At 42.5% G+C, this 9,551-nt stretch overlaps 1 protein-coding gene across 1 annotated transcript in view; it reads left to right on the top strand.

Annotated features, from left to right (window-relative positions):
• MAP3K15 (mitogen-activated protein kinase kinase kinase 15) overlaps positions 1 to 9,233 on the top strand; it is a 60,313-nt gene extending 51,080 nt beyond the window's left edge. The window contains exons 21-29 of the mRNA XM_009997252.1: positions 1,196 to 1,373; positions 2,079 to 2,253; positions 3,932 to 4,117; positions 4,448 to 4,553; positions 7,002 to 7,212; positions 8,063 to 8,175; positions 8,332 to 8,429; positions 8,548 to 8,624; positions 9,113 to 9,233. Of these exons, the coding sequence (XP_009995554.1) occupies positions 1,196 to 1,373; positions 2,079 to 2,253; positions 3,932 to 4,117; positions 4,448 to 4,553; positions 7,002 to 7,212; positions 8,063 to 8,175; positions 8,332 to 8,429; positions 8,548 to 8,624; positions 9,113 to 9,233 (1,265 nt within the window). The remainder of the gene's footprint in view (positions 1 to 1,195; positions 1,374 to 2,078; positions 2,254 to 3,931; positions 4,118 to 4,447; positions 4,554 to 7,001; positions 7,213 to 8,062; positions 8,176 to 8,331; positions 8,430 to 8,547; positions 8,625 to 9,112) is intronic.
• The last annotated feature ends 318 nt before the right edge of the window (positions 9,234 to 9,551 follow it).

Below are 9,551 nucleotides of genomic sequence, written 5' to 3'. Positions count from 1 at the left end.
GAATGGAATTCCAAAGGTCAAAACTAGCAAAGAATTTTTAAGATCTGGCTGAATTGGTGTAAGCAAGGAAATGGGCATAATCTCCTGACCTGAGGGGCACTGAGGACTGCAGTTCCTGCAGTTATACTGGGGTAATGGCAGAGCTCACACTGCTCAGCCAGGGCAGTCAGGACCCATTGGCGGGCTGCAGCCTTCTGCCCCACCTCAGCTACTCTCTCCTGTGGCCTTTGCAGCCCTTGCCTGAGGACATTTTCCTGGAAAATTTGTGTGGCATTAGAAAAGGTGGAGCTTGCCTTGTTAGCTGCCTTGGGAACAACTGGCTCTTTGTCAAATACCAGGGGAAATGCAGCTGTCTTCTGCACCCCCTCCCTCCTGCCTTCCTCCTTTCTTTTCTCCTGCTCACTGATGAGGTTATGAAGCACCTTCAGATGACCTGAGAATCTAATTCTGCAGAGTTAAGTGTTGTGTTGCAGCAAGAAGCAAGCTCAGTGATGGCCACGGATCTGAGCAAAGCGGGCAAATGGTATGAAAACTGTTGGGTGAGGGGAAGGAGAGGCAAAATGGCTGCAGCAGAGCGTGTGCTTAGTTGCACTGAATTGTAGAATACCAGGTTGGCATCAGGTCCAGCCTTTCTTGGAGCTGTGCTGGCTGCTGCAGCCATCTCCAAGGAGAGTTTAGGGGCGTAAGGCAGGCCCTGGCCTAGCAGTTGTCACAGTCTCAGCAGCTCATTCTGTCTCCTCACCAGGAAAGTGAGGAGAGTGGGCAGCTGAATGCTCTCTGCTTAGCGATACAGCTGTGGTGGAGCAACTGATGGTAACCTCTTGTTTTGATTCAGGTTCTTTAAACAGCTGTATATCCAGTTGTACCACTTGTGAGACCAGCACCAAAGGAGGAGCATGTGTATATATGTGTGTGAGTGCAGGAGAGGGTAACAAAATGGGATTTGATATGAGTATCTAGCTGCTTTGCTGTATTTGGGTTCAGAAGTTAGCTTGTTCAAACCTTTTGTTCAAACCTTTTATTGCTTGTACATATCATGATTTTGAGTTGTGTTGCTGCTTTCTATCAACAAGGTTACCTCTCAGCAATTTTGCAAAATGAGGTTGTGATATCACTGAAGATGACCACAGCTGTTTTAAGCACCCTGTCCTTTTCTGCCTAGTTCTGTTACATGTTTTACAATGTCTGTTCATAGATTGTACTCGTAATGCATCCCTCCCACTGCCAATCCATGGAGAACAGGCTGGCAGTAGCAGCAGTGAGCATGGCTCCATTTCACCAGACTCTGATGTACAGCATGACATGTTTTTTGAAAGGCCAAAGAGATCCATTTCAGAAATTCAGACGAAGCATCCCATTTCCCATTTACTGAGGTAAAGTATTTGCTTGTTACTTGACATCCATAAGGGATTACCTGGGCTGAATTCACATTATATTTTATCTGAGGGCAATTTGTTCACATAGTGACTAGATAAGCAGGTGTGTTAAACAGCAAGCAAGTTGCATAGGCAAGTTTCCAGTTAATTTAAATATTGATTATTTTTAATGAGCAATTATTATTTCTCCTTAGCGTTTCCACATATTTTTATACTCTCCCCCCCACCAGTGAGTAAGTTTCAGTTGTCCTATTGAGTGCATGGATATGGATTCAGGAGTTAGCAGAAGAGTTAACCCCTCCATGCACTAATGAAAAAATGTGGGGAAGTGGCAGCAGAAAGGCTGCTCAAAGAGCCCAAAGCAATACTTTCAAATAAGTATGTTACAGTATGGGGCCAGAAAAAATCATTATCTCAGGCCAGGGCTTTCAGTTTTCCTCCCCAAAACCAAACCAGTGCTGGGTGACACCAATGCCAGATGCTGAGAGGGATGAAATCAGCCTTGGGCTTTTGACTGCAGTGGGGTTTAGGCCAGCTGAGGATCTGAGCCACCTTCTGTCTCCGTGTTTACCAGTCTGATTGATCTGCTGCTGTAGTGCTACTCACTTCTTACCCTCCCAAGTACCCCTGCTTGCTCCTGACAGTACTGCCGTGTGGCTAACGCTGAGGTCTGTCTTGCCCCTGGGCCGGTTGCTGCCGCAGCGTGCCCGATGAGGGCTCGGCCTCAGAGGACAGGGGCACCTCTCCTTCCCTTGAGGATAAGGATTCCGGTCTGTTTCTGCTGCGGAAGGACAGCGAGCGCCGAGCAATCCTATACAAAATCCTTAAGGAAGAACAGGATAAAGTTGCTTCCCATTTGCAGGACTGTATCGCACAGGTAATTTTGCCTCAGCTCTTCTTTTCCTGTGTCAAAAGGAAAATGACAAGCCCGGGAAGTATTATTACTTTTTCCGAAAACTGCTAAACGATGGTGCTTGGGTTGTACCTTCTGAATATCTTTAGTCTCTGAAACTGTGACTGTGTGAGCCATTTGCATGGAGAGCAAACACCACCTTTTGCCAGCTGCTGAGCTCGTTTTTTTCTGAGAGGGCGGTTTGGGGCATTTGATGTTGGACTGGGGGGGTTGAGGTTGGTGGATTGGGTGGTTTTGATGTTGTGTTTTGTTGTGGCTTTTAAGGACATGGAAATGGAACATCGGGTAGTAATAGGTATGATTCGCTTTAAGGGTGGAGAGCTGATTAATATTTTTAATTCAAAGCATATGTAAACTAGGTGCCAAGAACACAGCACATGAATCTCAAAAAAGCTAAGGTAGATTTCTGTGGAGGGAAGGGTTGCATGGGAAGGTTTAGTGACTGTAAAGAGGAGCAAGAAAAATCATGCGCCTGGTTAACCAGTAGCCAAGTAATGCCACACACCAGTAAGATTGATTGCTTAGCCTTTCTTCTTAATGTCTGCTTCTAGTGTGCCACTGATGTTGTCTGTTCTCATCAAAGCTGTTTTTTTGCCTGGACTGCACTCACTCAAAGGCAGCCTGCTGACTTGTGGTGTCCCGAGCCAGCCATGGCTCTTGGCACAGACACTTGGATCACTGCTGTCAGGGGCCCTGCAGCTCCTGGGGCAGCTCCAGCCCAGCCTGGTGTGGGCAGCCAGCTCCACAGAGCGCAGGGCTTTGCTTCTACCCCATGACTCACTTCCCCCACAGACTGCCTCATGGTGCAGATTGGCTCACCCCACACCCTGGGGGCTCCTGTAGAGCTTTAAAGGCCAAAGAGAAAGGGCCAAAAACTCGGGCTGGAGAAGCAGTTTGGGCAGATTTCTGCTCTGAGCTTAAACTGCAAAAGAGCCAGAGCTCCAAATATTTTCCAGGATAAAGAAGGATTATTTAGTAGCAGCAAGTCCTACCTCAGTCGCCAGCTGTTTTGCAGCACTGCTGTAATAATCTTTTCCATTATTTCTGTAATGCTTCTCTCTTTACCTTTTAATTTTACAGGTTGTTCTTACAGGCACTTGGACGGTTTTAACTCTAGGAGTTATGGACTGCAAATCATAGAACAAATACTTGACTTCTGTTGCTGTCATCTTAGGCCTTTTTCTGACATGATAAATGCATATATAAACAAATATTTTTGCCTAAGGAAATAAAATGTCTGCATAATTAGTTATAAGTCCAGATGTAGCTTATTGAAAGGATAGCATCTAAAAAATTTGGGTCTCTGTCCAATTCACTCTGCTCTTTTCATGGAGGAGAGCTGCCCTCTGCAGTACATTGCAGAAATATGTAGCTATTATCTGGACCTTCTTCCCTTTATGACAGCCACAGTAGCACTAGACTTTATTTTTCGGAAAACAGGAATTACTATTTAAAAAAAATAGCTAGGAAAGGGTAGAATATGAAGGCTTTGCAGAACCAAAATTTCTGTGATATCTGTGCATCAGTGGGAAATGTACATGGGCAAAGCTGCAAATTGTAACCCTAAAAATACTAATGCTACTGATTAGATATTCAATGATGCTGGGATTTACTTGATACACATTCAGTATCTTTTCTCCAGAGCTCGGAAGAACTGCAACTTTCAGTAGCCCACATCAAGCAAATTATTGGGATTTTAAGGGACTTCATACACTCTCCAGAGCAGAGAGTGATGGCGTCTACCATATCCAAGTTGAAAATGGATTTGGATTTTGACAGCACTTCCATCAATCAGATTCATCTGGTGCTGTTTGGATTTCAGGATGCGGTGAGTTTCTTATCTAGTGCAGGGGAAGAGGAATTGTTCCTGGACAGAGCCTCACCCCAGGGGTTTGCAGCTCCCCTACTCTTCCTCACACCTCTTCCTCCTTGTACTGCAGAGAGGCTTGAATGCTACAGTTTGGGTACCATTTGAAAGCTCTAGCCTAGAACTGTCAAACCTGTTATGTAGACTTCCAAAGTCAGGAGGGTTTTAGTGACACATGCAATTGTTTTTTTATAAAACTTAATCTGACTATTAAAACCCAAGATGATTTTCTTTCCTAAGGCATAAGCAAATGTTGTTTGCTGCTACTTTAACATGCTTACTTGTTTATAGGTAAACAAAGTATTAAGAAATCACTTAATAAGGCCCCACTGGATGTTTGCAATGGATAACATAATTCGCCGTGCTGTCCAAGCAGCAGTCACTATTCTTATTCCAGGTAAGTCAAAGCAGCTGAAAATAGTATTTAAAAAAAAAAAAAAAAAAAGACAAAAGAGAAGGTGGTTGGCCTATCAAAGAGTTACAGCCAATGGAACAGTTTAGATGTTTCATCTGTTGGCATGCCATTAACTGCCACTACATCAAAAGCACAGTGTCAGACTGTTGTACAGGAAGAAGTGTTGATCTGGAGGATTAAGGCTGTACTTGCAGCACCAAAGCACATAGTGAAGAGACAACCAGTGGTTCTGCACCATCAGTGTGGTCCAATCATGGAAAAAATAAAAGGCAAATTAAATTCAGTTCATGCTGGAACTTTTCTAGCAAGAAAGAAAATTACTCTGGGCACCATTTTAATGACATCCAAGGTGGGTAACATGGCACAAGTCTGGCTGTGTGTTCTGAAAAATTATTACTGAGCTGTAGAACAGATGCAGGGAAGGGGCTGTATTAATACGAGGAGGAGTATGATTTTGGACTACAGATGGATAGTAGGAAAAATCACCACCACTGAGAAGGAGGAGAAGAAATTACTAAACTGTCTAGGAAAAAGTCTACATTGAGAATGGCAAGTAATTTTGTAACTCTTTGAAATGCTGAGCACCCTTTCCAGTATGGTCATGTTTTAAAATTGGAAGAGGGGAGATTTAGGTGAGGCATTAGGAGGAAATTCTTTAGTGTGAGGGTGGTGAGACACTGGAACAGGCTGCCCAGGGAAGTTGTGGAAGCCGTCCCTAGATGGGGCTCTGAGCAACCTCTGCCCATACTGGGGGACTGGATGCAGATGAGCTTTGAGGTCCCTTCCAACCCATTCTGTGATTCTATGAGACTGTTCTGAGAGCACTTACTGATGATGAGCCCTTTCCAACTGAAGTCACTTAAGCTTTCAAGCCAAACTGGCAACATTTTTTAGGACTTCAATTGTAGAAGAATGCCTGCTACTCTTTGGTGGGAAAGATGGCCACATACAGCAAGTTCTGAGAGACATGGGGTTAGAAATGCTACCTGGAAATAGAAGGCTTTGTAAACTCTTTGCCCAGGGTAAAAAAAAAAAAAAAAAAAGACAAAAGAGAAGGTGGTTGGCCTATCAAAGAGTTACAGCCAATGGAACAGTTTAGATGTTTCATCTGTTGGCATGCCATTAACTGCCACTACATCAAAAGCACAGTGTCAGACTGTTGTACAGGAAGAAGTGTTGATCTGGAGGATTAAGGCTGTACTTGCAGCACCAAAGCACATAGTGAAGAGACAACCAGTGGTTCTGCACCATCAGTGTGGTCCAATCATGGAAAAAATAAAAGGCAAATTAAATTCAGTTCATGCTGGAACTTTTCTAGCAAGAAAGAAAATTACTCTGGGCACCATTTTAATGACATCCAAGGTGGGTAACATGGCACAAGTCTGGCTGTGTGTTCTGAAAAATTATTACTGAGCTGTAGAACAGATGCAGGGCAGGGGCTGTATTAATACGAGGAGGAGTATGATTTTGGACTACAGATGGATAGTAGGAAAAATCACCACCACTGAGAAGGAGGAGAAGAAATTACTAAACTGTCTAGGAAAAAGTCTACATTGAGAATGGCAAGTAATTTTGTAACTCTTTGAAATGCTGAGCACCCTTTCCAGTATGGTCATGTTTTAAAATTGGAAGAGGGGAGATTTAGGTGAGGCATTAGGAGGAAATTCTTTAGTGTGAGGGTGGTGAGACACTGGAACAGGCTGCCCAGGGAAGTTGTGGAAGCCGTCCCTAGATGGGGCTCTGAGCAACCTCTGCCCATACTGGGGGACTGGATGCAGATGAGCTTTGAGGTCCCTTCCAACCCATTCTGTGATTCTATGAGACTGTTCTGAGAGCACTTACTGATGATGAGCCCTTTCCAACTGAAGTCACTTAAGCTTTCAAGCCAAACTGGCAACATTTTTTAGGACTTCAATTGTAGAAGAATGCCTGCTACTCTTTGGTGGGAAAGATGGCCACATACAGCAAGTTCTGAGAGACATGGGGTTAGAAATGCTACCTGGAAATAGAAGGCTTTGTAAACTCTTTGCCCAGGGCATTTTTCCTTTTTTTTTTTTTTCTTTTCTTCAAAAAAACTCAAGCTTTCAGGGATTTCTCATTAATACATTTTATTAACTATCTTATTAGTGACTTCATCATAAATGTATTTTTCACCTCTACAGCTGTAATCTACAGCTATCTATCTCTACTGATACACTACAGGTGAGCTATTACAATGCCACCCATTTTAGAATTGATGCCAGAGAATCTGTGGCCCAGGCTGCATGAAGCTTTGCTACTCCCCTGCTCAGTACTGCAATAAAGCACCTGATGCACACAGCCCACTTCCTCAGCTTAAGCTCCTCCCCCTGCAGCAACAAAGAACAAATTGTAGTATCTCTGAAGACATGATTTGTCCAGAAAATCTCTAATACTGTTTCCTTTTACCAGAGCTTCGAGCTCACTTTGAGCCAGCGTTAGAAATTGAAGGTGGGGACAAAGATGGCAATGAAGTGGAGGATGGTCACCAGCCTACTGAACAAAATGGGGCTGAGGATCCCACTATCACATCGGGAGTTGGCACCCTTAGTTCTGAGGTGTCACATGAAGCTCAGCAGCAACTGAGCCTGGAATTGGGCAGACTTAAACAAGAGACCTCAAGGTAACCCTCCAATAAAGACTGGATTTATTTTCAAGCAGTTTTTTAAAAACCCAGATGTTTCTTTCAGTGACATGTACATAAATGACATAAATACTGCTCACCTGGTATGACTCTCATTAATAATGCCAACCTTCTAGGAACATGAATGGATTTAGAATAAGTTGGCAGTACTGGTTTGACAACTTTCACAAGCCTTCAGTGCAACTTTTGTTTCTGTGTAATTAATATTTTATTTGTAGAATGTCATGTTGGATTTCTAGTGGTAAGTAATTAGCCTTGTGTAACTGTGCTGGTTTCTTTCCTACATCCTTGGATGTCACCTGCCACAGTGGCAGTGCCCTCAAAGCTGTTTCTGCAAGGAAAGGCCACAACAGCTCTGTCCTGGCCCACTGGACAGGCTGCCTGCTAATAGGCACACGCAGCACTTGACAGAGCTCCTGTCCCTTTTCTCAAGGGTTAAATCTGTATGCTGCTGCCAGCATGTTAGCAGCCGAAGGTCGCATTCTTCTGTATGGATGTGATATAAATCTGTGATCAGGAAATCCCTGGTACAACATCAGTGTTACACTGTTCAGCAGCAAATTACAGTATAAAGGCCCAGGGAGGCTGCAAAACAGTAAGAATAGAATTTACAAGCTATTTGCTACAATTCCACAAAGATGAAAGCTTTTAAGTGCCACCAAGCTGAGTCTCAGACAACCAAAATGAAATCTGTAAATCAGAAAGTTACTTAAGACAGTATATGTCCTGTGTCTCTGTCCTTTGGTAGTTATTAAAAAATGCTACATATTTTTTTCAGTTAGACTTACTCTCAGTGTGACAGTGTTTTATCTCTCTCACATGCTGACAGGCTTTTGGAAAACCTTGTTCAGAAAGAGAAAGAGTATCAGACCCTCTTACGACAATCTTTGGAGCAAAGAACTCAGGAATTACGCTTGTTTCAATTAAAACTTAAACCTGAAGGTAGGAGGAGATGCTTGACAGTTGCACAGAAATATAGTGGATCATGTGTTTGTTTAAAGGATAAAGACTATTTTAAGCTTCTGTAGTCTGAAAAAACCCACCATTTTTGTCCTAGTTTAGAGGTGTATTAACCTATATTTTTGTTTTCTGTCAAAGACACCCAATGGTCTGCAGCAACCTTTAAAGCAAATGCAGACCCTGAGCTCATGAATTGGCTGAAGCAACAAGGAGCAGACTCAGATGCCATTAAGAGGGTAAAAAAACCAAATCCACAAACAACAACAAAAAAAAATATCACCTTTTATAAAAAGGTATTGTAGCAGTTTGATTACAAAGAAAGAATATTAATTTAGAAATAAATTTGCCTTTTAGTTTGCTGAAGAAGATTATACACTAAGCACTGTGCTTAATGATATCACTAAAGATGATTTGCGGTGTCTTCAACTGCGGTAAGAAAGTACTTAATTTATTGCTAAGAGCTTAATTAAAGTAGCTTGTAAAACATGTTTTTAGAAGTTATTCACATAGGTGATAGTTCCATAGCAACTGCTGTGAATGTAATCTCTGATTTTCTGGTAAAGTTTATCACATCTTAACTGATGCAGAGTAACAACTCCACCTGGGGTGCTTCAAGTCTTGGCTTTTATCACACTTGGAAGCTATTTCTGCACCATTCAGGATGATGCAATCATATGGAAAACGGGCACAAAGAACTTGTTTTTCCTAGCCCCTGGTTCAAGTCCTTCCATCGTTATTCAGTTAACCCATGGCTGACCTGGAAGAAGTTGTTTTAGCCATAGCCTTCAAGTATAGTGTTTTACATGTACTGTCATAACTGGTTTATCTGTGGGATTTCTAGATTTTACTCCTTGCTCACCTTGAAGTGACAGAGATGAGTGAGTTTTCCCTAACTGTTCTCCATTGTTCTTTGTAACAGGGGTGGTCTTCTCTGCAGAATTTGGAATGCAATATTAAACCACCGCCAAACATCTGGTAAGACCTCAGTGCAGCAGGTTAATGCTTTGGAAGGAGAATGTGTAATGGGAATAAACAAATGAAAGATACATTCCTAAATCTTTAATTATTGGATGTATACATATATATGTATGTATAGTGGCCTTGCAGGTTTTGCACAGTTATGTAGCTTGTTTGACCATCAGTGTAATACATAGTGAATAGTAACAGCTTTTAAGTCAGTGTCAGTGCACTTATTTATTAAATGCCTATCAATATAACACCAAAAATTAGCCAAGGGAAAAAAAAAACCCTTTTCTGCAAAACAGGGAGCACACACCTGAACTGGTGGCATTGTGAAAACTGTGAACTTAAAATGTGTTACACTACTGCTGGCTGATGGTTTGAGCAGGGAGGGGATA

The sequence above is a fragment of the Chaetura pelagica genome, unplaced genomic scaffold (genome assembly GCF_000747805.2).
Source record: "Chaetura pelagica isolate M959 unplaced genomic scaffold, ChaPel_1.0 scaffold80, whole genome shotgun sequence".
Classification (NCBI taxonomy): domain Eukaryota; kingdom Metazoa; phylum Chordata; class Aves; order Apodiformes; family Apodidae; genus Chaetura; species Chaetura pelagica.
Note: the sequence above shows the minus strand (reverse complement) of the source record. Positions and strands in the feature narration are given on the sequence as shown.